Source organism: Tiliqua scincoides, chromosome 10 (assembly GCF_035046505.1).
Source record: "Tiliqua scincoides isolate rTilSci1 chromosome 10, rTilSci1.hap2, whole genome shotgun sequence".
NCBI lineage: Eukaryota > Metazoa > Chordata > Lepidosauria > Squamata > Scincidae > Tiliqua > Tiliqua scincoides.
Genome location: NC_089830.1, coordinates 19,575,452 through 19,602,678, shown reverse-complemented (window position 1 = coordinate 19,602,678; position 27,227 = coordinate 19,575,452). Strand labels below are relative to the sequence as shown.

At 47.8% G+C, this 27,227-nt stretch overlaps 1 protein-coding gene across 1 annotated transcript in view; it reads right to left on the bottom strand.

Annotated features, from left to right (window-relative positions):
- The window catches only part of KMT2B (lysine methyltransferase 2B), a 57,284-nt gene that overhangs the window by 20,850 nt on the left and 9,207 nt on the right, over window positions 1-27,227 (bottom strand). Inside the window, exons 2-12 of the mRNA XM_066638416.1 lie at window positions 23,986-24,061; window positions 17,674-19,862; window positions 14,772-14,885; window positions 14,367-14,529; window positions 12,650-12,890; window positions 8,585-8,640; window positions 4,146-4,391; window positions 3,024-3,118; window positions 1,786-1,881; window positions 796-909; window positions 438-584 (exon numbers count right to left, since the gene is read on the bottom strand). Coding sequence (XP_066494513.1) covers window positions 438-584; window positions 796-909; window positions 1,786-1,881; window positions 3,024-3,118; window positions 4,146-4,391; window positions 8,585-8,640; window positions 12,650-12,890; window positions 14,367-14,529; window positions 14,772-14,885; window positions 17,674-19,758 — 3,357 coding nt within the window. The 5' untranslated portion in view covers window positions 19,759-19,862; window positions 23,986-24,061. The remainder of the gene's footprint in view (window positions 1-437; window positions 585-795; window positions 910-1,785; window positions 1,882-3,023; window positions 3,119-4,145; window positions 4,392-8,584; window positions 8,641-12,649; window positions 12,891-14,366; window positions 14,530-14,771; window positions 14,886-17,673; window positions 19,863-23,985; window positions 24,062-27,227) is intronic.

The following is a 27,227-nucleotide window of genomic DNA, read 5'->3' as shown; positions in this document are numbered from 1 at the left end:
CAGCAGAAACAACAGCTAACAACAGCTGTGGATTTTCTAAGTTTGGCTTCCTGCAAAATTCTGCAAGCGAGAATATGGTGCAGTCTAACTGCAACCCATCTGCACATGCCTGTTTATGAGTCATAAGGGATTCTTCTTCTGACACATGGGAAGAGGCAAAGGGCAGCAGAATCTGCAAGGAAAAACCCCCCTCCAAAAAAAAAAAATTCTGCCCAGCTTGCAAGATTATCAAGCATTGCCTACACAATTTTTTTTTATTTTTTTTAAAAGAACCCGAGAACCTCAAAATGCTAAACTTCTGCACTTTCCACCCATATTTCAGGACTTGGATGGAGGGAAGGAACTGCAGCCGTGGGGCCCGTGCGGCCCTGACAACAACAGTGGCAGATCCCCTGCCCTCCTCCGCAAAAGCACTATGCTAAGGAACGCCCCCTTGCCTTGGATGCCTTGTTTTTTCGACCACAGACATGACAGAACTTGCAACGGCGACAGCACCAGCTCTCCTCTTGCTCGGGCAGTGGCTGCTCGTCGTCCTCCAGGCAGAAAATGTGGAAGGGGTCGCAACACACCTGGCAGAACACAAGCTGCAAAGCACATGGCAGACAGTGGAGTTAGGTTCCTCCTGCAAAGAGAAGGCTGAAAGCCAGTGTTTCTACCACTTCCTTTCAACCACTATGCCCCAAGGTAGTCTTCAGGCCAACCGTTCCGTCCCCCACCAAAAAAAAATAAGGCTCAACTCCCACCATCTAAGGTGAAGGAATCCAGGCACCCTCACCCATCATCCCTTAAACACACCTGATGAAAGCCCTTGCTGGCACAGAGTAAGCACACCAACTGCGTAGCGACTGGCACAGAGGTGAGGATGCTGAGGCCACCCATCAGCCAGACGTTTTCCAGATCGCAGTCTTCCTGCAAGACACCCAAGAGGGGAAAAAGTGTGGCTGGGTAAGAGGACTGTGAGCATCCAGGTAAAAGAGAACCAGAGGGAACACGTGCTTTAGTTCCCAGGTTCAATGCCAGGTGCCTCCAGCTAAAAAGCATTCTTGGGATAGATCCCAAGAGCCACCGTCAGTCATGGCAGCCAGCCCTGGACCAGATGAACCAATGGCCTGACTCAGTCTAAAGCAGTTTCATATGTTCTAGTTTTAGACCAATTCCTGTCCAAAAGTGCACCCATTTGCCTTCTCCCTCCCAGCCTTAAAATACATTAAAGTGGATCACAGACAGACACAGAGAGACGGCTTTACAGAAAATGCAGCTTGACAGCCAAGTTACAAGCTACAGGGCATAGTAACTAAGCACTATGGTCTTGGAGAACATTCCTTCTCCAACCTCCCCTGCCTTCCCCATTTGCTCTGGACTCCCTTCACACCTCCTTCAAGCTCTGCAGTAATTTTTTTCTGCACACATAGGGCTTAAAAGCAGCCAGAAAAATCCAACTCCCTCCTCCCCACATTGGACAGAACTGCACCATGAAAATTTCAAGTAGGATTTACACAAGAATATCCCACAAGGTTGTTTCATTTGATTTGTGAATGGGGGAAGGGAAGAGTGTACTTTCATGTGTTCTAGTTAACTCTCACTTGGCTGATAGTTCTACCAGGTGCATCCAGAAGTGGAACCGAAACATGAGAGAGTGCCAAGCCAGATTAATGGGGGGGGTGTCCCCCCAAAGGGAACAAACTTCATGATCTTTCAGTTGCCAGATAACTGATGGTATACTTAATGCCACTGTGTCAATCTAGGGTTTTTCTCTCTCTCTCAGCCAGATGCTCATCTCCTTACCTTGAAATCAACTCTGAGTCGGTGAATGCCATCTGTGGATTTCTGCTTCCCATTCCAGCCATTGGAGGAGGAGAGTGTGCCAGAGGAGGACATATCCTGGAGAATGAGAGGGCAGCACATGAGTGCAATGGCCTGTTCTAGAACATTCACTATATAGCAGAGATTTTCAACCTTTTCCATCTCATGGCACACTGGCAAGGCACTAGAATTGTCAGGACACACCACCAGTTTGACAACTGACAAGGCACACTGTGTTGCCAATGGGGGGCTCACATCCCCCAATGGCCCTACTAATAAATGACCTTCTCCCAAATTCCCGTGGCACACCTAGGGACCATTCGCAGCATATCAATGTGTCATGGCACAGTGGTTGAAAATGGCTGCTATATAGGAAGGTGAAGTAGGAGATGCAATATGGAGTCTCTCCATTAAAAGGGATGATGGTTCCTTCTTCAACAAGGAGGACCAAATGGTATAAGAAAGAAGTCTTTTGCCTTATTTAACAACTAGTGAAGGCACTGCTTTCCTGAGGTTCAGAGACATTTACAAACAGAATCAAACTTTAAAAAAAAACAACACAGTGTAAACACCCAACAGAAAAGCATCTCAGACACTCAAGCACCACCAAATAAAGCCTGAACAACCAATATGCTGTAGCAACAACCAAAATAGATAGGTTTTACAAGCCCTCCAAAAGAGCTACTTCTGGGATTCTGCCTGGATCAGGGCCTGGGGGGGGTAAAGGGGGTAATTTGTACCCGGGCCCAGGGTCAAAAGGGGGGCCCAGGAGCCAAAGAGGGGACCCATAAATTTCCTGGGATCTGACATTTTCCTACCCTCCCCTCACCCTGCTTCACCCCTCCCTGCCCCTATTCTTCTCACCTGTAACCACCCTCCCCTGCTGTTTCACCCCCACCCTTTGCCAAGGGGCCACAAAGAAACTTTGTACACTCTGATAAAATTCCTCACAGAGGCCCTGGCCTGGATCTTGATATAAAGCAAGTCACATCCTTGTTCCAAAGCCAGTTCAGCCCAAGGGCCAAGGTGTGCGGAACCCATAACTCTTTCCTTGGGTGGGACCTACTCCATCCCAGGCAGTGAATGCCTTTCTGCACTGTACCAAAGGCTTGCACTGGATTACAAGACATAGTACTGATGTATGAAAATAAATGCACCACTTAAAACCCAGCTAGAATGAGAGCCTGTCCTCTTGTACTCAACCCCTGCTGTGGCCTTACCTTCTCTGGCCTTTTTCTGGCCTTGAGCTGCACCACGGGCTGGAGAGGGGTCCTGCGAGGTCGACTCTGCTCCTCTGAGTCCATGGGAAGCAGATCTGAAATCAGAGTATGGAATTGCCAGTCAGCAAGCATCTCCTTTCCAGTCAATCCCAAGGGGAACAAGGATCTCATTTTCTCCTCAATACCACAGCAATTCAGCTGGCCCCTACAGAATGTTCTAGACTTAAAACCTTTACCTTATCGTGAATGCAAAAAACAAAAAAGAGGCAGGATGAGGAAGTACTTGAGCCAGATGCCTCCAACTATGACAGGCTCTGGAGACATGTGTTCTTTCCCAGAGAACAATGTGGCTTTGGTATTGGTGCCAGGCCTCCAGAACAATAAAAGCCACAGAGAGCAAGATTTGTATTGGAAAGTTAGCTCCATGTACAACTATGTGAATCCAGGTCAGACAGACATGTGCCATGACACACGAATGTCTTGGGAAGCAATATCTTCCCAGCATGTGCACATGTGCATATCCCTTTATCTGCATAAGTACATAAGCAATTCCAGTTAGACATCAGGAAGAAATTATTGACAGTCAGGGCAGTTCAGCGACAGAACAGATAGACAAGGGAGGTGGTGGATTCTCCCTCACTGGAGATCTTCAAGCAGAGGCTCAAAAGGCTCCTGCTGGAGATGCTCTTAGGGCACTGGTCTTCAACTTTTTCATGCCATGACCCCAATAAAGTACAAGGCAGGGAACCCACTGTTGGTCCCTCTCCTGGGAACCTATTTGCCTACTCTCTGCCCCCATCACCACCCACTCTCCACACCCTCCCTGAGCAGGACTGTGACACAATTTCCTGGTACATGAAGGGGTATACCAGATGCCACCCCCTTTACCTGGTGGTGCTCCAGTCCAGTAGTCTTCAACTTTTTTCAATCCTGTAAGCTGCCGCAACCCCACAACTGAAGTTTTTGTGACCCCACTGGGGTTCCAACCCCAAGGTTGAAGAATGCTGCTCTAGGAGGATTTCCTGCTAGGGGATTGGACTAGATGAGCTTGTAGGTCCTTTCCAACTCTATGATTCTATCTACATGCACCACTTATGTGCAAATTTTCACATGGTGTCTCACCCGAGTCCCGGGAGGATTTCCGGCGCTGTGTGGCCGGGCCAGAGACCTGCTCTGATTCAGACTCCGAGGACTCAAAGATGTCATAGGAGGGCCTCTGCTTGACGCAACGCCGGGCCGACTTGCGCTGCAGCAAGGAGTCTTGCTCTGCTGTCTCGGTGGCCCCCAACATGACCTCCACAGGGGCTGGGAACTCCTCTTGGGAATCTTCTGAATCCCAGGGAACAATGGGCTTCACCACTGCTCGGCCTGCAGATTGGGAAAAAAAAAAAAAGATGTCAGCAAATTTGGAGTTTGCCTCCACCAGTGGGTGGGTGCTGCCCAAGAGGTCAGCTTGCTCCATCCAGCCTTCCTCCACCCCTGCCACACACATTTTAAAGAGAAGATGGAGCATAGGAGAGGAAGAGAATTACTAAGACACCTTGCAATAACTCTTCTTCTGCTTTAACTCCCTGGAGTTTAAAACCTTTGGCCTTACCTTACCTTACCTTAAGCCCACTTACCTTAGATCCATCTCATCTTCTAACCCCCTTTGCAACAAGCTACTCACTGTTATCAAGTGGCTCCTGTAATCTGATGCAGGAGGAACTGCCTATTCTGGGACATAATGGCTCTGCTGGGGCCCACCCTGCCTTTCTCAATAGGCTGGCAAATTGCCTCTTTGCTCAGGGAGAAGGTCTCACTCTCATTAACTATCTCATTTCCAATACAAAGAGACTGAAGAAGCCAAGGAGGAGAGGTGGGGGGTGGAGTTCAGAGCCAATGGCAAGAGCAGCTTGCTTGCCCTCTTCTGAGTCAGACTTGTAGGCCAAGAACTGCTGACCACACAAGGGGGGGGAGGCAGGTTAGTCCTAGTGAAGCAGTCATGTTGACTCCAGAGTCAGTTCAAAAGGGCGCACTCCAGGAGAGCAGTTCTAGTCTGTAGCACCTCAATGTCATTGTGGCAAAACCTTTAGTGGATTGTCTGATGAAGTACAGGCTTTGCTCTCTGGAAAGCTTCTGCCACATTAAAATACATGTGTCTTTCAGGGGCCACAAGTCTCCTTTCTGTGTTTCCTATGGTTTGAAGACTCAGAAGCCCCGAAAAGTTCCAGAGAGTAACCTGTGTCCAAGCTCTCTAGTTTCTAGTTGCTTCCCCCCCCCACTTCCCCCTCTAGCAATGCCCCACAGTTTTGCACAGAAAATTTTTGGAGACTTGCTTCCCCTGTAGCCACCAGCACAATCTCTGCTCAGAACTCAGCCCTTCCTTCATGCCCCCCTCACAGAACACCCCCCCCCCAATAACTGCTCACATCATCAGTACTTCTCCAGTCTGCAGGTAGGTAATGGCATCCTCTCACACACACCACCAGGCAAGGTCTGTTCAAACCCCCTCCCCCACTCAGGTCACAATGGCTTCCCTGGAGGGCAGCCAGTCCCACCCCTTCCTGACTGGTAGTTTCCTCCCCCCCCCATACAAGCCAGGGAGAGAATCTCCTCCCCTCTATTGTATTGTTGCAGAGATACCTGTGATATTCCACAGCTCCACCTTCCCATCCCCATCCACACTTGGCTCACAGCTGCTCTCACCCCACCCAACAGAGGTCAGCTCCTTTTCAGAAGCTAGAAGGGGAAAGAACAAGGCACAAATTTGCTGCTACACCCTCCAGTGGTCACCTCCTACAGCAACAGAGGACCCCCATTTTATAGCAGCAGTTCCTATAAGGAGGACCAGGGCAAAGGTTCATGAAAGTCTAGAATCCTGCTTTCCACAGTTGCTAATTGGGCATCTCTGGGAATCTCTGGGAAGCAGGATATTAAGGCAATAGCTTTCCCCTGCTATTGCAAACCCCCCCCCCCCCCGCTCAAGTACACTGGTACTGAGGTAAAACTGCCACTAAACATGCATGTTCCACATAGCTACCTTGACTAACAGCCAATTTGAACCAAGGGGTCTGCAACAGCTCACACTACTGCTTGGCACAGTGACTTGTACAGGCACAAAATCCCAGAGGACAAGCAACACACTTATTTTTGGGGACGACCACTTTTAAGTTTGAATTTGGAGGGCCCCCAGTTTTGAATCTTGCCTCTGCCGTGAACTAGCTAGGAAGCCTTACTTCACCAAGCCACTTCCTTACAGCCATAGTGCCTCACTGGCTGCATGGGGATAAGGAGGACACTGACCTACCTTACAGGGCTGTTGTAAGAATTGGGAGATGCTTTGGGACACACAAGAAGCAGGACACATAAAAGGCTTATTCATGTTAATAGCCATCACTTTCAGACTTTTTAACATTTCCTATAGAAACCTGCCCTCAGTCAGAAGGGGCGGAGGGGACAGAGAGGCACTCTCCATACTTCAGCCTGGTGCACAGTTAGCCAAGAGGGAACAGGTCCCACACCATTTTGAGATCTGACTGTGCTGAAGGGTCATGCTGCAATGGCAGGCTCCCATTTGCTTTAAATCCCTCAAACAACCAGGAATGCAGATATCCTTTCCTTTTGTTTTGCAGATTGAAGCACCATAATAAGAGAGAGGTTTAAAGAGTTTTATAAAAGGATCCAAGCCAAAACATTATGGTGAGTGGGGATGGGGGGGAGGAGAGGAGACTTTAATATGCCAATCTTTAAAAGCATCTCAGTTGAAATGGTATCCCTTGCCACAGCAAAGGGAGCGAAGTCTTAAACCCAGTTGAATTGTCCTAACTTGCCACAGTTCTTAGCCACCAGTGGAGATGAATATTAAAGGAAGAGAAAGGGGCCAAGAATTTTGAGATTTCAGGGCTGTGGTCTGAAGGCAGATTAAACAGTCACCTTGCAGCTGCTATGGAGGGCTGGATCTGGTCAGTTCCTGGATGGGAGACTGCCAGGAGCCTCACATGTACATCATCTCGAATCCCAGCCTGTGAGAGAGGCAGGATACATGTGATAAACACTATTCCTCATGAAGACACCAGCCTTTAGAAATGAGACAGGTCTCAGGCTGCATTACTCAGTGCAGGAGAGTAAAAGTGGAACATCCCCCCCACCCCCATCGTGAAATAAGGTGGAGAGGGAGAGAGAAATTGACACACAGGGAACACCAGGGAAAACACAGGGCCAATTCAATCTCAATGGAGCCATGCCTACAGACTCTACAGTCAAGCTGTTTGCACTGGAGGATACTGTAGGAGTCAAGTCGAGACATAATGAGAAGCTGTATCGAAGGATCAGCTGGTATTAAGGAACTCAAATGCAAAATTGTAGAAGAGAGGAACTGTTTATAAAAGTATGCAATTTATTCAATATTTAAATTACAATTCCATAACAGATTCTAAAAGTTGGACAATCCAACACCTTAGAAAAAATGAAACTTGGATCTATACAAGTAGTGCTACCTGCCCTCAGCCCTTGGGAGTGGGTGGGCTACAAATCTAAACAAAAAAAGGATCCATAAAGGAATGTGGTAATGAAAACAGTGATTAAGTCAAGGTCAGCCCAGTTTACTTCCTTCTGGCTGGATGCCAACTCCACAGCCTCACCTCAGGCACACCTGGAGCTGTGGAAGGAGCCCCCAGTATCACAGTCATGACCACAGAAGCTGGTGTGCACTGCTCTGCCAATCCTGAGGGCAAGCCACCTTAGGAAGCCTGCTGAAGTAGACAGGATTCTTGGGAACTTGTTCCATGGTGCAGGTTGGAACAAGGATGCTGGCTCTGCTCCAGGCAGTAGGGGGAGATGCTCCAGAGACAGGGAGGGAAGCAAGACCACTCAAAATGGCTGCAGTATTAGGGCAGCATCCAGCGGCACCGAGTTTGGAGCCAGCTGGGCAGGGTGGCTGGAATTACACATGACTGCAAGCAAACCACAAAGACACAGAATTTGGCTAACAACAAATCTTGCATGGCTAACACAGTTTTTGTACACACAGAGTCCCAGGGGGATTTCAGCTTTCACTTGACACATGTGCCACGCCTCTTGCTCTCTTAAAATGTAAAGAAATTTAAAAGTGTATTAGGAACTCCTAGCTGAAAACATTAAACACACCACAGATGGAGCATTCAGGGCTCAGGAAGTGGGAATTCATTCAGCCCACGAATCAACTCCCTCCCCCCCCCCAATATCCCACCTCACCCACCCCTTTTCCACCATGGACAATCCCTCTCAGTTATACTCCAATTTTGGCTTCCAGGACAACATGGGGCTGCATAACAATTGGGCCTACAGGAATCGGCACCATTTGCAAAATATAAGTCACCAATATAATGTGAATTGTGTAGAAGGCATACCAATATAATGCAGAAACAGGGACTTGGATCTGGAAGCTTCAACTTCCATTCATTGTAAACAACAATGGAAGAACCAACACACACCACACATACACCAAGAGGCTGCACCCCCACCCAAAAAAAAAAACCCACACAAGCAACCACATTGTAGCATGCAATCCGTTCACCCATCCACAGCTGCTCAATTGTTACCTTTCTTAGACAGCCGCTCCACCCGCCGCGCTTCAATCTTGTCGCACTTCCGATACCTGTCGGTTAGCCAGACATACATCATCAGAGCAGTGAAATACTGGCTGAGACATACCAGCAAAGGCCTGTCATCTATGACAGCAACAAATGACCAACCAATCACTAGAACACTCAGGGCCTGTTGAAGACTGGCCATAGTACCCACTCCAAAGCCATCATCTCTGGTGGAATTTTCCTCAGCTATCCCTGGCGACCCTTCAAAACGTGCAGGCTTGTGTGTCAAAACAAGATGGTGGAAGAAGCACTGTCTTCAACCCCTATAAGTTGAGGCACAGGGGTGAAGAAACTTCTGAATTGAATAGGGGGTGCCTATTTCTGAATTCCAATCCACCTGTTGATGAGCAGGCAAAAGCGCTGAGACATAAAGCAATGGGGGAAGGACAATTATACTGGCAGAAGTGGGGAGTGAACGCAATCAACAAGAGCATATGCCGCATAACAACTAAAGCTTTGAACACACTGGGCAGATCTAGATTCAATTCTTACTCAGCCACAAAGCTCACAGGGCAACCATGACCACTGTCTCTCAGCTTAGCCTACGTAACCATGTTGGTCCATTGGGCGGGGTGGAATCCAGAAGCCACAGGAGGATAGTATGTTTATTGGAACAAAAGGTCACAAAGTAGGGAGCTTCCAAGCTCTCCAGAACTTATCCTTAGGCTAGATGCTGAGCTACCCTACGGGGGCAGGAAGAGGCAGCTACCCTATAGGTGCTGATGCCCAAGACAGAGTGCAGAATAAGGCAGGCAGGCTGAGATCAGCCTCCACTAGGTGCAGAACAAGGATTGCTGGGATAACTGCATTGCAGCATTCACTTCAAACTTCTGCCTAGCTCTCTCCCCCACACCCCACAACCTCTGACCGATTTGGAGAATTTTATAGTATGCTCAATCCGCAGTGGTGTGTGTGCACCCCAGTGAAGACACTGCCTGACTTTAAGATTTTTTTTCTGCTTCACAGTGCACCTGCAAGGATAAAAATGGGAGAGGGTGGATCATGTTTGCTGCCCTGAGGAATCTTGACCACACACACAAAGACCAAGTCTGAATTTGTAATTCTATTGACTTCAGTTTTCATTTTTAAACAAGTAGCTTCTAACCACTCTTCCTCCACAACACCTAGGAAGCTGGTTGACCAGTCTTCTCTAGCTCCAGCATGACTCCTGTTGCTTTTGTTCAAATTCTGTCTTCTGGATTATGATATGGGAGTCCTCTCTTAGTCCCTACCCACCATTCTGGTGAAGACTAAAAGCCAGGAGGGGTAATGTGATCATTAAGCATGCTTCCAATTCTCTTCCATTCCAGGGAGACTATTCCCTGCTCTTCTATCCACAGCACCCAGACTTCTTCATTAGACTACTCCTTTATTCTGGGCAGTGCATACAATCAAAAGTCAGCAGATGTGAAGCCCAAGAGCTCCCCTTGCCAAGGCTGACCACAAACATGCAGGTGGAACTCTCTGGCACCTCCCGTCATAAAGGTAGCACAGTGGTCAGCACAGAGCTGAGGAGCCATTTTCCTGGCCACATCATCAGCATGCTCAGAGCTGATTGCAAGTGAAAGGCCTACACCAGAACACTGTCTTGTCTTAGAAAGTCTAGAGAAACCTCTGGAAACCCCCGGATGCAAAGTCTATGAGCTCCTTCTAAGTAGTCAGTTCTGAGATGGCAACTAGCCAGCATAAAATGGGTCTGAATGATGATTCAGTTTGCAATTGCCCTTGGAGCTAGAGCTGGCCCGTAGACCGTCCGCCTACAGGGAAATGGGGAAGGTTACAGATCTCCATTCGTACGTTGGTGCACTAAGGAAACAGGTCAACACATACTCGATGAAAGTTTATAACGGCCTTTAGCGACACTGGAAACGGGCAGCCAATATTTTAATAATATTTGATCCAGTAACAATTGGCCTCCATCTTCTGTCTTCTGGAGGACCCACATGATGCCTAAAACGTCTGCCATAAAGAGTTCAGGTCAGAGAGCCTCAATTCATGCGCAAAAGCTATGGCGATTCATGCACATGTGCAACAATATATACCGAAACAAATTTGCAGGCAGTTGGCATGTGTAGTTGGCATAAAACTACACAGTTGGCATAAAATAGAGACATGTGTAAGTGTTCAGCTTTTTAAAAGGAAAAATAGAAAACAGCATCTTCTTCATTTGCCTTATAGTTCCAGAGGGATGAATTCATTTCTTGCTTGCATTTTAGATGAATAAAAAAGCTAAACAAGGAGCTTGCCTACCGTTGTAAACATTAAGGAATCCCATTTGTTTCCAAGTTTAAGGTTAGTTTCATAGGGTTGCTACTGATCATGGGGTGTGCCCCCCTCGAAGCCACAAGGCTTTTCTCTCCCCCAGTCATTCCCTTCCCTCTTTGCTTTACTGCCATTCAACCTTTGCTTATGCTCTGTCTTATCCAACTTTAGGCACACAGCTGTATGCAGTAAATAGATTTCATAAACCAAATGGAGAATTCTGGGGGGAGGGAATTACCTCAATTTAAGCATTAAGATACCACACAAAGTTCTGAACATTAAAAGCGCATATGTCTCTGCAACTCAGAATTCCAAGGCAATGTATTCTAAATTGTCCACAAGGAATAAATTCTCAGACCCATGTAGACTATGCAAATACAAAATGAAATGGTATGCCTATTTATATAATTTATTCTGCTTCTGTTGTCATAGGGAGAAAAGAAGGTGTGGTATAGTGTTTCAAGTGTTGAACTAGGACCAGGCAGACCTGGACTCAGGTTCTCCTCAAGCATGAAGCTTACTGGGAAACCTTATATCAGGCAGACCCTTCTGAGTTTAACCTGCATCACAGGTTTGTTGTGATAAATATAAAAGAGATGGAAGGTGAAGTATGTGTGAAGCTCTGAGCTCTCCTTGAACGGGAGACAGAAAAAAGCATAACTAATAAATAGAGCCCAACCTTCCAATTGCAAGAAATTCTAAGCTTCCTCACACCCTTGAATTTCAGACAGACAATCAGCCTGATCCAACTCTATTTCAAAATATTTAATATTCTCCTAGAATGCTGTGGATAGGATGTTCCTGGTAAACAAGAGTGCCATGCAAAACAGAACCAGAGGGGGCAGTTGTGACACTGTTCTAACGTGGATGTGTTCACAATTCTGTACTCACCAGTGCATTATGTCAGAACCTGCTACATAATTGACCACTGCTGCTGCCACTCCTCCTACAAGGCAGCGAGGAGGAGGAGCTACTCCCAGGAGGATGAGTGAAGCTGTGACTCATCCTTGGGGAATGACAGGCTTCTTGTTCCAAGAAGGCATTCAGGGAAGATGGCTTTACCCACAGCTTCCTTTCCCAAAGTATTTCCTGGTGGCAAGCGATTACCAGAATATCCTGCTCTCATTGCTGCAGTGCTAGCCAGAATACACAGCTTGTGTTGGCTGAAAGCACAGCACAGATAGCTGAACTTCTCTGTGTCAATCCTTCCAATCGTTTTACGCATGTTATCCTTTTTCTTTTATACAATACTGTGACTATTGCACTTGGGCAAAGAGTGCAATAATAAAATAGTACTAAAAGGAGGCATTATTGTTCACACAACTAGCAACATCACAATACGGTGGGAACACACGTCTTGTTAACAGCAATGCAGTCCAGACAATCACATTTACCCTGCAAGTGATCCAGCAAGTGAGAAGAGCCTGCTTCCATCTGTGGATTCTCCTTTGCTGGACTGGGGCAAATTTCTTCACCTTTTCAAGACCATCTTCCCACCCTTAAGTGTCAGGAGCCTAATGAACTTAATTTATTTTTTATAAGCGACTGTTGAAATACTCAGGATGCCTGATTCTGCCCCCAAACCCTAAATACATTTGTACTGTGCAGTCACAGAATCCAGACAGACCTGGGACACCAATCTCCTCTTAGCTGGGAAGAGAACCCAGGAGTCCTGGTTTCTCGTTCCCGAGCAGCACAGTGGAGTAAGTTCACTAATGCATCAGGGCCAGTACCCCTTGGACACACACTCACACGCAGCACTGCTTCTTGGTGTTTGGCCCGCCAAACTTTGGCTTGTCTAGGCAGTTGACACACTCCCCACAGTCCTGCAGCTTCAGGCAGCCTTTGCACTTCCCACAGCGTGTCATACGGTTCTTCTTGCCCATGTGGTGGGATATGTGGCGGCGCACAGGGGGTGGTGCGGCCTTGACCGCCGCATCGGCCTTCACCTGCTTCTGGTGACCGCTTTCGCTCTCCGAGGCCGAGGAGGTCTCTGTGGAAGGAAAAGGCCAGAAAGACAAACAGGCTGCAACACTGGAGGTGTGAACTCTCAGTGTGATCTCTCACACAGTACAAATCTTTGCATTTCCCAAACGCATGCTTGTGCTTGAGGAAAGCCACACTCACTCACTCAGCAGGAAATGAACCATGTCATGATGGCGTGGTTTTATAAACTTGGGGGGGGGGGAAGCATGATCTACATGTTACCCAATAGGTCCTTCCCCAGCTAACGGTTGGGCTGCTGTGTGGTCATGAAATAAATTTATGTCACAATCCTATGCATGTCTACTCAGAAATAAGTCCCAGGAAAAGGTGTAGAGCAGGGGTGCCAAACTTGTTTCACACAGTGGGCCAAATAGCATTCATGATGCCTGCTGAGGTCCTGAAGTGATGCCATTAAGCAGAAAGTAACATTAAATGGGATAATCAGAAATAAGCACTGTTTTCTCACTTAGAAACTCATTAGCTGCAATTGAGAGAAGAGAAAATACGTAAATCTTGACAGTATTTTTCAAGATACAGGAGAGCCCGATCATCACACAGGCAGCCCTTTCAGCAGTGACACCTCGGCACAAGCGAGCAGCTGATGGTGGTGCTAGAGAAGCCAGAGGGCTGGATAAATTACTTCAGAGGGGGACATACAGCCTGCAAGCCTTATGTTTGACACCCTTGGTGTAGAGCAGGGGTGCCCAAACCCCGGCCCAGGGACCACTTGTGGCCCTTGGGGCCTTTCAATCAGGCCCTCGGGGAGCCCCCAGTCTCCAGTGAGCTTCTGGCCCTCCAAAGACTTGCTGGAGCCCGTGCTGGCGTCTCAGTAAGAGAAAGACTGTTCGACCTCTCACTTGAGCTGTGGGACAAGGGCTCCCTCCACTACTTGCTGTTTTACGTCTGTGATGCAGCAGTGGCAGCAAAGGAAAGGCTGGCCTAGCTTTGTGCAAGGCCTTTTAAAGGCCTTGAGCTACTGCAAGACCTTCATTCATTCACACAAGTTCCATCTCTAATATATTCATTTATGTAAATTTATTCAAATTGTAAATTAATTCTTTTTTTTCCTGGCCCCAGACACAGTGTCAGAGAGATGATTTGGCCCTCTTGCCAAAATGTTTGGATACCCCTGGTGTAGAGGATTGCAGCTTTAATTGCTTATTAGGTGCAACTATTGAGAGGAGAAGCAAGAGGCTCGTTTGGCTGGCGAGAAACTCATCCACATGTGGGCAAGAGCAGGCTATGTACTGCTGGCAAGAAGGGGGCTCAATCCAACATCTTCTGGAACACACACAGAATACTCAAGTGGAATGGACTGTGGATGCCAAAGGCTAAGGTTGGGACCTTCTGCATGCCTCACCCACAGACAAATGGTTCCTCCCTTACTTGTTATCATGCCTGTTCCTTCCAATAAGTATTAACAGAGATTAGTGGGAATACAAGAAAGGGGCGCACGTGGCCAGCTGCTTCTTAAGCCACTCACCTTCGACAGTGGGCGACGCAGTAATCTCCTCCCTTTCCCGCAGCGGCAGGGCACTGAGGCGGGGCACATCCTCTGGCACCATGGCTCGAGACTGTCCCAGGGCCACCGAGGCATGCCGACACACGTGCTTGATTCGAGGACCCTGGACTGGAGACTCCTGGCCCTGTGGGAGAAGAGCAGTGAGTAGTAGAGGTGGCCTCACACACCACTTTCAATTCCCAACAGGCATGTGTCCCAGGACACTCGCCAGGAAGGCAGAGGATGGCTATGCTCCAAGAGCCTCTCAAAACACAAGCTGAGCAAGCCAAACACATATGCATCTTCCATGCCTCTAAATACAGTAGATTGCTCCAGAAGCTATAACCTGGAGTTTGACGACACCCACATACATGCCCACACACATACCTGTTTCCTGGCCTCTTTTCTGTCTTCTCCTGCCCCTTTGAGTTCAGAAGTTGCCTCTTGCTCACTCTGGGCCTTTGGAGCCTCAAAGGCCTCTGTCTTGACCGTCTGAGACCCCTACAAGGAAGAGAGCAGGATGAAGGTTTGGGGACACTTAAGAGTCCTCCCTGCCATAACTGAATGCTCCAACCAACAGAGTGCATTGGGATACAAGGGGCAGCCATCTTCCATTATAATGGCAGCTCTCATCTCAGATATTTTTCTGTGAGATTAGTACTATTGAAGGGTGGCACACAACTGCACGATGAACTCAGATAGTAGCTTCCCAACCATTCAGCCTTAAGAAACAGTTCAACAGCAAACTGTAAGGAATCCTAATAGTCTAGGTGCTCCTTTTCTCCACCCTCAAAAGAACAAACTTCATTATTTTAGCTCCAAAGGCTGGGGAAGAAAACCTGAACATTCATTGATTTAGGGTCAGTTTTTATCCCGTATTTTGGTTTAGCTCAAATCTCTGGGCCAAAGACTGTTGCATGGGTTGCGTCTACTGACATCTGGCCAGTCAGTTCCGCGGAACATTTGGTAGGTGAAGGGGGAATATATTAGACTTGCTGGTAGACTGAGCAACTGCGATATCTGTAACCTTATCTTTTCTGTCTGGCTGCAGGAAACAGTTCTGGAAGGAAAAGGATCTAGTGCAGTGGTTCCCAAACTGGGCACCACAAGGGAAGCCCTATCTCTGCCCCTTTAAGGGCCAGGGGGAGGGCTAAGGCAGCAACACAATTCTCAGGATTGTGTTGTTCAAGGGAGATGAAGGGAGTCGTTGAACTTACCATTCATGGCACCGGCCTCCGAGGGAGGGGGTGCAGGGAGCCCCACAGTGACCTCCACGGGGCTCCCCAAGTCTTGGAAAATCTAAAAATAGAGATCAGAACCCACTTCCAGATTTTGATCGTGAAACCAGAAGTGGGTTTCAACCTCTATTTTTAAGACTTGCCAAGGCTTGGGGATCCCTGCGGTGCTCCCCACTCATCTCCAGAGGCTAGCACTGTGAAACGCAAGTTCAAATCCTCCTTTCATACCCAGCAGCAGTGCGATCCTGGGGATCACATCTCAGCCTTTCACCCCCCCCCCCAAAAAAGACTTTCAATTTCAATTCTATTTGCAAGCTTAAATTAGGATGGGGGGGCATTAGACACACAACTCCAGAACCTCTAGAACAGGGGTCTCCAAACGTTTTGGCCAGAGGGCCGCATGAAATATCTGGGGCAGTGCTGAGGGCCGGAAAAAAATTTAAATATAAAATATAAATAAATTAGAGATGGAACTTAGATGAATGAATAAATGAATGAGTGGGCTCATTCACTCAGCCTCTCTGACACTCAGAACACCTTCCAGATGCAATCAGAGCACAGCTCTGGTCCTTTTCAGTCAAGTGTTCAGTCCTCTTTCAGGGGACAAGAGGCTGGCCGCGGGCCGGACAGAGTCTCACTGCGGGCCGCATCTGGCCCCCGGGCCAGGGTTTGGAGACCCCTGCTCTAGAATTAGTAAATGAAGGAGACCAGAGACTAAAACAGAAAGGTTAATCCCAAGAACAGTAGAATGAAAAAGGCCCACTGAAATGAATGGTACTTAGGTACATCCCAACTAATTTGTCTCACTTATTTCAACATTTAGGTGCACACAGGTGTGTGATAGGGAAGAGAGAGGCCGAGCCATTTTGCAGCAGCCAGAGAAAAGATCTCCAGTGCCCCGCATAAGCTCTCAGATCCTCTTTCTGAGAAGTAGATGTGGAGTTAAGGAAAACAAGCTCCTCACCCAAATGCATTTAATTTGCATTCCCGCTAAATTGTAACTGTTCACCTTGCACAGAACCACATTACTTTTGTACAGAGGATGCCCAACCTGGGGGTGTGAGTGTGGTGCAGAGACCAAGAGAGTTAGACAATAACCAGGAGAGACCTGGGTTCAAAACTCTGGGTTGCCCTACCCCATAGGGTTGTGAGGATAAAGGGAAGGGGGAGCGTGCACTGCCCTGAGCTTCTAGGAAGATGAGCAAGGTAAATACACCTAATAAATAAATACATTGATAAAATGTGTTTGCTTCTTTACAATCTATTCTGCAAACTTGCTTAAATTTTATTTTGCCATAGAGGTCTTTCCTTCCCCATTGCAAGAGTTCTGTACAGATCACTGTAACTTAAGTCTAATCCTCCCTGAGAGGGTGAACCTGTGCCTTTGGGCTGTTCGCCGACTGAAGGTGGGGCCTTCATGACAATGTACAGAAGAAATCCCTGCACATACCTAAGCAGCATATCAGGAAGGAGAGTTCTAGTTATGCCTTCACCCAAAAATACAATTTGCCTATGAGAAAAGAACAATTCAAACTGCCCATCAGATGATGCCCCACCTGGAATCTGAAGTGGCCCAACCAAGACACAGGTTTACTGTCTCACTGAAAGCATCTGCCTGAGCTGTGTGGGGTCAGGTTCACTTTGCGTCTGTCAAGTTAAAGCATTGATTCATTTTTTTAATAACAGAATCTTCCTGGGTGCACAGATGTTGCACCAGGCACTGAAGTGACCAGCAGCGAAAATCAAGCAATTTATTCAACTGGCCCCCAAATACTTCAGGCTCTTCACTTGCAAAGCGAACAACTTTAAATTGAATGGATGACTTGTGTGGACACTTATGCAGTGTCAATTTTTGTTCAGCACAGCTCCTCCAGATAAACAATGCTCCAGTACTGTTGAGGGCCACTGGGGCTGAGAAAACCCCAAACAGCAGTGGGTGTCAACAGAGGTTCCAAAGGCTATCTAGATTTTCTTCTGCATTTCATCGCTTTCTAAGACCCACCCATGCCCAGATCTCCCCCCCCCCATCTCCTTTCCAGGGCTTCTCTTACCGGAGTGAATTTGAATTGTTTCTGCTGGTCAATCTTGAAGAGCTGCACCTTGGCACGCGTGAGCAGACTGTAGACTTTATCCATGCTTGAAAGTTGGGTGATGATGGGCTTCGGCTCCTCTGGAGTTGGCTTGGTTTCCTCTGCGTGCGGGGTAGCTGTGTCCACCTCGCTCTCTGAGCTATTGGCTGCCGTCTCCTCCTCCTCCACTTGAGGAGGCGGCAGCACCTTTCGGATGGCCAGCTTGTGCACCACACCAGGAGAGTTGACATCCTCCATGGTGATGAGCTCTTTGCCCTGGGAGCCAAGTGATGGAGGGGCCTCCGTGAAGAGAGGCAAGGCAAGGTGGTTTGTCCTTCCCAACAGCCTCTTGCTGCTGCGGGTCATCATCGGCTCAAAAGGGAGTGTGGCTACCTCCTGTTGAGGTGCTCGGGAGTTCCTCCTGATTTCAGGAGAAGCAGAGACCAGCTCAGACTCCTCAGGGGACATGGTTAGTGATTCATATATCTTAAGGTGTGCCTCGCTGGGCGTGAACTGCGGGGCCCGCAACAGAGGTGTCCGCTTGGTTGCAGGTGGCAGTACAGGGACTGGAGTACTGGGCACAGGAGGTGACTCTTCGCTAGAAGAATGGAAGAGGCCCTTGCCCGTATCTTTGGGGGATGAAGTGGGGCTTAGTGAGGTCCAGTGAAAGGTGGGCTCCCTAAGGATCGAACGGCGCTTCTCGGGCAGGACAGGAGAGGAAGGAATTATATGGGGCACACTCGGGGAAGGCGGAGGTGATGTGGTCTTTGAGGTACCTTTGTCAGGAATGCTAGAGGGTGGTGGAGTTGGCTGCAGGGGGGCTGCCTGCACTGGGGACATGGGGATCTCTTGCTTGTCTGGACAAGGCCCTTCAGGGGCACAGCTTTCTGTTCCCTTGATCGCCTTCTGTGGAATCTCATCCATAAAGCGACGGGGGGTTCGGATGAGGCGTGATGAGCGGGCACTCACCACGGGCATGATGAACTGACGGATGTTCTTCAGGAAGGTGGCCTTGTGAGCAGGTATCTCCTCAGGGCCAGAGCTGCCAGACTGCTGAGCAGCCACCAAAGTCTCCTCTCTGGTTTTGGTCGGCAGCTGCTGGGTAGCCATGCGCTGGGCTCGCTGGGTTGGGGTGAGAGGTGGTCGGCCGCGACCCCGCTTGGAACTCTGTGCCCGGGTGGAAAAGGAAATACTTGAAAACCCCTCTTCTGAAGAAACTCCAGTCCCATTGGTCTGGGATGGGAGCTGCTGTTGTCCTGGCTTCCAGGGTGGAGTGCTGCAGCTGCTAGGAGGGGCAGTGGTACCCTCTCCTGGCTTTGGAGCCTCTGGCTCAGAGGCCTCTGACTCCAGGGCAGAAGACTCTGGTGGCAGCTCTGGCTCTTGAGCAGGAAGTTCTGGCTGTGGCTCTGGAACACGAACTTCCGGCTGCAACTCCGAAGCAGATTCCGGAGCACTCTCTTTCTGTTCTGGCTCCGGGACAGATGCATCCAGCTCTGGTAAAGGGGCTTCAGATTCAGACACCGATTGGGAAGGAACAGGGGAGCCTTTCCGCTTCGGCACAACGCTCCACTTCCTTTTGCGACCTCGCCTGTGGCCAGGGCCCTTGAGTCGGACATGGGTAACCACCAACTGGCCAGACTTGTGCCGGCTGGACTTAGAAAAGAATTTCAGGATGAGGGGGGGCTTCTTCGAAGGTTCGAGGGGCGGGGTGGGTGGACAGACAACTTGGCATGGTGAGGGAGGCTGAGTGCTGCTGTCAGACTCTCGGGTAGAGGGTGGAGCTTTGACACTTTGGCAAGGAGGCCTGGGTCTTGCTGTGGACCTCTTTGTGAAGGAGCCCCGGGGTCGGCCTCGTGGCCTGGGTGATGCAGTGGAGTGGGGACTCTGCTCCACTGGTGGTGGAAGGGCAGGAAGGCCTGTGGGCTTTATGGAATCACCAGCCTCTGGGGCTGTTTTAGTCTGCTCAGGAAGCATCCTGCCTGCTTTGGAACCAGCTGCTGGCAGCTTTTCCAGCCTGGCTGGAGAGCCCTTGGCCCCCTGAAGCAGCTCAGCCAAAACCTTCACCATACGCTCCTGCTGAGACTCTGCAGACTTCAGCTTGGCCAGCCGTTTGGAAACGGTGTCCTCAGCGAACACCTTCTTCTTCCTGCCACGGGCTGGCAGAGCTGCACCTGTAGAAACAGAAGGAAGTCTTTACTGAGGAAGCACCTCCACCACAGTTGCAGAAAGCAGTCATGGTGTTCCAAACTGTTTTCAAGCTTAAAAGCACCAGCACATCTGTGCCATGCTGATAAAATGCTCCTCCACAAAGATAAAGGTTGCTCAGTATATGCAGAGTGTACCCCCAGATCCAGCATATGAGGATCCGACTCACAGTGGATGCCATGGATACTGGAGGGAAGCCACTTCTGGTTTGTTCATCAAACTGGAAATGGCTGCAGATTTGTGAATCCACGGAGGGTTCCAGAACGGATCCCCTGCAGACAAAAAGGGCGGACTGTACTCACTTGCAAGACTGCTATCAATAAAATCTGGTAACAGTGGACAACAAATTTTTTATGAAAATTTTATGATTGCGCCCCCCCCAATGGTCATTTTTTGTAGATCTCGAGGTGCTGAACAAGAATACAACAACAATGAAAATCAAAACTGGCTATAGTTTGTGAGGGATCCACAATAGATAGTTCCATAGGTGTGTACTGGTAAATGTCAATTACTTTCCCACCACCTATGTCTGCAATGTACTATGCACCTCCTAAACTGGAACCAATCGACAGTTTTCATCATCATTTTCATGTTCAGTGCACTGAAATTAGTAAAGGTGAGCTATTTTCATTTCAGAGGCAAACTGCACTGTCCAGTATAATCAGACACTTGGCACAATCACCTATGATAAGCAGTTGTTGCCTCTAGGTGACCATGTATTAGCCTATATATGCCAGATCAAGTATGCATGTACATCTAGAGCAGCCATTTTCAACCTTTTTCAGCTCATGGCACACTGTCAAGGCACTAAAATTGTCAAGGCACACTCTCAGTTTTTTTACTTACCGTACATTAAATTACTACATTGCAATTAATTTTTAATTAATATCATACATACAATTAAATCATTACATGACAAAGGGTACAATCCTAACCACGTCTACTCAAAAGTAAGTCCTATTTTGTTCAATGGGGCTTACTCTCGGGAAAGTGTGGTCAGGATTGCAGCCAAAGACTAGAGGGGATATTGGGGGGAATGTGCCTGTGGGACTTACTTTTGAGTAGACATGCCTAGGAGTGGGCTTTTGGTTGCACTCTTTTTTCTCAAATACAGGAGTAGGCAACTGGCACTTCTCTCTCCTCCTCTCCCCACACCCCACCCCCTCCCTCAGGCACATTCCCCCCTCTCATAATTGCAGTTAGCACCTCTCCTACTGTCCCTCCCCTCACTTGTCTGCACCTTCCAAAGGTCCAGAATCACTTGCCTCACATTCTCCCCCCCCCCCATTGCCTGCTCCTGTATTTCAGAAAAAAGTGTGACCAAAAGCCCAATCCTAGGCATGTCTACTCAGAAGTAAGTCCCATTATAGTCAATGGGGCTTATTCCCAGGAAAGTGGGGTTGGAGAGGAACCTGAGAGCCCAGCCCAGCTCAGGCATGTCTACTCAGAAATAAGTCCCATTAAAGTCAATGGGGCTTACTCCCAGGAAAGTGGAGCCCAGCCCAGGCATGTCTACTCAGAAGTAAGTCCAATTATAGTCAATGGGGCTTACTCCCAGGAAAGTGTGGATAGGATTGTGGCCCAGTGCCCTTCCTCTGAAAGGCAAAGGCAAGGCAGGGAGGGTTGTGTTGGGGAGCTGCAGGCAACTGTGGAAAGGAGAAGGGACTTTTGTGGACCCTCAGCCAGCCCATTCTTAGGCTGCTGGCCTCAGCAGACTCGTTCATACCTGCTTGCCTGTCCCTGGCTCCCTCGTTCTCACTCACTCACTCTGCCCAGACCTCCTCTGGCTTCTCCCACTGCCCACTCAGCACGCAGGGCAAACAACCGACTTGATACCCAATCCTAGGCATGTCTACTCAGAAGTAAGCCCCATAACAGTCAACGGGGCTTACTCCCAGGTAAATGAGGATCAGGTTGCAGCCTTCCTCTTGCTCAGCCACAGCTGCTCCTTCTCTACCTGAGGCTGCTGCCTGCCTCCTCTGGCCCGGCGGCACACCTGAGGCTGCCTCACGGCACACTAGTGTGCCACAGCACAGCGGTTGAAAAACACTGATCTAGAGAGTCAGCCCCCACAGCACCCTGCTGGACAGGAAAACAAAGGAACATTTAAGATAACGCCCCCTTCTAGCAATGAACGGAACATGTTGATTAACTGTGGTTCTCACATTCACCTCGGGAGGGGCAGTGTCACAGGTGGGGCATGAGCTGGGGGCCCATGTGCACTCAATACCACATCTGGTCAAGCCCTGAGGCAATAGGGGCCTGTTGCTACCACTGCTCCGCACCACTGCCTGATAAGTCAGGCCTCATGGGGAAGCTTATCATGTGCTGCTGCAGTCACTTCCCAACATAGCCCAGTGAGCCAGCCAGGGCGAAAGGTCCACTGGGAAAGCTTACAAGGAGGGAAGCTGGCAGCAGACACAAATCCACCTGGCACTCACAGCTGTTGCAGTGAAGAAAAAACTGCTGGCTCTCTGCTGCCCTGTTAGCTTTCTTGGCTGGGCATCATCAACAGTCCCTGCTGGGAAATCTAACCAGCTTGGGCACAGGTGAGAGTTCTCCTTCCAAAACCTCACTGCCGCTGCTGTAACTAAATGGAGAATTAATTTATTTAAAAGATGTAAACCCCCCTCCCCGCCACAACAACAGAGCAACCAGGCTGGCTTTGCCAAGTGTCTGACATCCAATTCCCAGGCACTATGTTCCTAGGATCCCCCCCCCCCCAGCAAAATCTGGAACTGTAACCACCCTTCAGTAGCCCATGAAGACACCTAGGCTAAATTCACAGTATAGATGCACCCTTAAACTTAATTTGTTGGTTAGGAGGCATTAGGTCAGCATTTTTCAAACTGTAAGTTGGGACCCACTAGATGGGTTACAATTTCAGGTGGGTTGCATAGCACCTAGCTCAGTTGCCATTGAAAATACAGAGCTGAAAATACAGGGTACAGAGCTGCTGGGCAGGGTGGGCTTCTGGTGGGAGGGAGGCATGGTGCTTTGCCCTGAATAGCTGAGAAGATAGGATACTGCCAAGGGCTGTGAGGGGCTGTGTGATTGAACAAGGATCCAAATATGCATTCTGCTTTGACTTCCAAGCTAGAATGTTTGAAGTTCGAGCTATGCAAAATAACAGCACAAGTGCACTGTGCAATGGGAACTTTGGCTTACTGTCGTTTAGATTTGAAGCCTAAATTGATTATGTTACTTTCAACCATGACATCACTTCCAGATTAATGTCATCACTTCCAGTGGCTCCCGACAGACTGTCATTCTGAAGTGGGTCCCAGTGCTAAAAGGTTCAAGAACCACCTCATTAAATGAAATCAATTCGAAATTCTTTGGTTTATTGCCACAATAAACAGGCAAGAAGGTACTGCTGGGAACAAAGGGAAAAGGGAAACTCCGTATCTGGTCGAGAGCCATGAAATCCGCACCCAACCCAAATGAGCTCAGTCAAATGACATGACAAAAGGGATTAAAAGAATTAGGAGTCATATTAAACACCAGACTCTTAGACAAAAAGAGAAAGAGCCTGACAGATGGGTGGAGGAGAGAAAACAAGGGAAAAAAGAGCCATGCCCAGCTATCCTTGGAGGGTGCCCAGCGACTACATTCCCCAAACAGGTTCTAATACAAGCCACCAGAGAAACTACTTATTTGTGGACCAGGGTTGCAGCATAATAATTATTAAGAAGCAACACACCGGTGCAGAATGCTGGAGAGTCACAATGCTTATTGCCGTCCCAAGTTATCCCTTTGAAGTGGCAGTAGTACAACTTTCAAGAAAACAGAGCTCAGTACATGCCTTTGATAACTCTTTCAAAACTTGTAAAATGACACAATTTTCTTCAATTCCCCCCCCCCCCAAAAACCGGTCTTCAGACAGGTTTTTAGCTGTGTGCGCATAAATTTTATTTTAAGCCAACCAACTTTTGTCTGCTTCACCAGAATTTCTTGCCTGAACTTTTATGTGCTATTCTTTCATGACACCACTGCTCAGACAGAGGTCGCTCAAGGATACTCAGGCCACCCCTACATACACCCAGCAGAATCCAAACAATGCAGCAACACCCACAATAAGCCCCTTACCTCTTTTTGAGCGTAAAGCTGCCCGCAATGAACTCTGAGCTGTGTCATCCTCCGAAGGAAAGCCTAGGAACACCTCCTGCCAGATGAGAGAGAGGGGGGAATCAGGGTCACAAAGGAAAGGCACTTGTGTCCTATCAGGCAGTGCCCTTTACCCAGAACAGACCACAAGAGGCAATGATGGCCGGTGGCTTTAAAGCAGGATAATAAACATTCATAAAGGAAGTCTATTAAGTCTGTTGGGAACCTGCAATGGGGGGGGGGGCTTCCAAATGATCTCCCAGCCACAAATGAAAGCAAGATGCTGGCCTAGACGGCCTGATCCAGCAGGGCTCTACTTTTCTGTTTTTCCCCCTGCAGAGGAGGAAAGCTTCAGAAAAAGTAACAAACCTGTCACAGGTGAGGGGAGGGAACTACTTAGCCAGCAAACTGGTAGACACCTTGGAGGAGAGGATGGCAAGGTGTAGGAGATGATGTGGCAGGAGTCACAAAAGAAGAGAATCAAATCTAAATCATCATGCCCCCTGCCTTCTTCATGGTATGCCCTGAATGGAACTGCTCAATATAAATGGAAGGTAAGTTGACCCTCGCAGTTCGCCTTTGTCCAGGTTAACAATACATATGCAGAAATGAAAAAAGATAGAAGAAATTCCCTTGCTCTTGCCAAAGTCCCAGTCCTCTGCAACCACACACTACCAGTACACCTCCTTCCCACCTCTGAGCACAAACCCACCATACCAGTCTATGTTGCTTCCCAGAACAACAGGCTGGATGCAATGGTAATGGAAAGATTCCCCAGAGCACCCCCACCACCAAAAAAAAATTCCCTCTCTGTTTCTTTGATGCTCTTCCCCTGCTGCTGCAAGGAGAACTTCCCCATGACCTTCACTGGTGGCATTCCACAGCAACTTCAAGCACTTTATTGTTGCACCCTGCAGTTATTTAGAGGTTCATCTAAAATCAACCATATTATCATCAGATGCCCTGGATTCAAAAGGCATTTGCGGACGTTGGGCTAGGACAGACTTGTGGGCCCCAAATGTGCAAAAACATGAGCGTTCCACATATCCAGGTGGCCACTACACTTTCTATATCAGACCTTTGGTTTCTCTCACACACATGCACAAAGTCTGCACAGTGAAGCAATGCTACCTAATGAGCCCTGAACACATCATCGTTTGAGAATACTATAATGTGGCATGGGGCCGTTTTTCCACTCCACTCATTTTTTAGTTTTGCGTGGAGTTCTCAAGTATTTTCCACCCTTCCCTTCTGGATATCTTAAAACCGCTGGGAGGGAGGAAGAGGTGGAGACACAGAAGCAAGTTGTAAATTCTCTTCTATGTGGATGGTTCTTTAATGTTCACCTTCTGTTAATCTGGGGCAGAAGGGTGTGTGGCCTGGTTTATGTGTCATCATAGCCATGATGAGTCCTCTTTTCTTCCTAATAACCTGGATTCCTAATAACCTGGATTTTTATTTGTTTTTTTCTCTGTAAACCGCTTTGTGAACTTTTAGTTGAAAAGCGGTATATAAATACTGTTGATTGATTGATTCTCACCAAAAGCTTATTGGTTTAAACACACTTCAGCTCTTTTCTATGTCAGTGGTTCCTAACCCAGTTTGGGGGGGGGGTTGCGAGCTGATTTTCAGGGGATCTCAGAGAACCCCATTCACTACTGTAGATGTGCCTGTGCAACATAAAAAGTTTATTTCTGCAACATTTTCAGGGAACTTGCAAACAGAGAAATACGTTTTTGAAAACATTTCAAGGTGTTTCCACATACTTGAAAGCAAATGTTGCATTTGGTAACGTATGGAGGTCTACATACAAGCTTTTTCAGGCACTCTTCTGGGTGCAGAGTATTAATTCCTATGGAAATCATGCAAAAAGGCTGAACTCTCCCCAGAAAATCTAAACATACATGGTTTTGCTGATCAGATAGCTAAGCTATTTAAAAAATTTCAAGGTGTTTCCACATATTGATTCACCCACGAGTACATGTGATTTATTTAAAAAGTATGATATATTAAAACAATGACATCACCGTACTTAATAACATCACTTCCAACCCTTTGATGACATCACTTCTGATGGGGGGGGGTCCCAATAGGTTGTCACACCTAAAAAGTGGGTCCCAGAGCTAAAAAGGTTGGAAACCACTGTTCTAGGTGGAAGAGCTAGGGCACACAAGTGAGCAAAAAAAAATGCTAGTTACTTCTAAACACCTTTCTCACTGCTTCCATGACACCTCTTGGTCATTCCAGAGAGAATAATAATACTTCAAAAGCACCAGATGCAAGGGTGTTGGAGGATGGAGAGGCAAAACAGAGGAATTATGAGTGAACCATCTTGGCATCTCCAAACATTTTTATTTTTACTTAAGAGGAACTGAAGACAGGACAGGAGAAAATGGAACAGTGAGGTTGGGCTGTGTATCTCAATACAAATTTTTTTTTTTAAATTACATTATTTCCATTCCTTCTTTTGTTACCAAATAACGTAACAAAACAAAAACAAAAATAAAAGCAGCCAAGCAGCAAATGCAGAAGCACAGATAATCATTCATTAGAAGTTGGGGAGAATAGAGAAGTCTTGAACTGGCTAGCAGAATGTGCCAAGTAAGAGCCCCTGGAGAGGGAATTGCAAAGAAGATGGGCCACCAACGGAAAGGTTCTGCCTCTGGTCACCTTCTTTCCAAAACCAGGGAATCAAGAGGGCAAGACTTATATCCCACTCCAAGTAAACAGAGTGGGGCACTCTGCAGTTACCCCAAAGTAAAAATGAAAATGTTAGAGGAGACCTGAACACAGATATACTTGTCGTCTTTGGTACAGCTTTTCTTTATATCACCACATAAGGGACAATTCTGAGATGCCTCCACATGACCTCTGGGAAGGGGAAGAAAGGGGGCATACTTCCATATTTACATATAAATATATATGTAATGGAAATACCTTAAGGAGCAAGGCCTTAATAGAGCTATTCTGTGCTATTCAGGTTACTTTGAATACAATTCAAAGCACCCAAAGAGCTCAAAATTAGCTATTCAATGCACTTTATATTGGATTGAGATCCACCAAAGTCCACAGCTGCCCCTTGAAAGGGCACACTCATGTCAAAATGTTTAGTTTCCCCTGCAATATACAAAGAAACAGGGGCCCAGACCTGCCACAATTGTCACACATGAATACTGTAGGGAAAGTCTTACATCTAAAATGTACAGGGACTGCCCACCACTGAC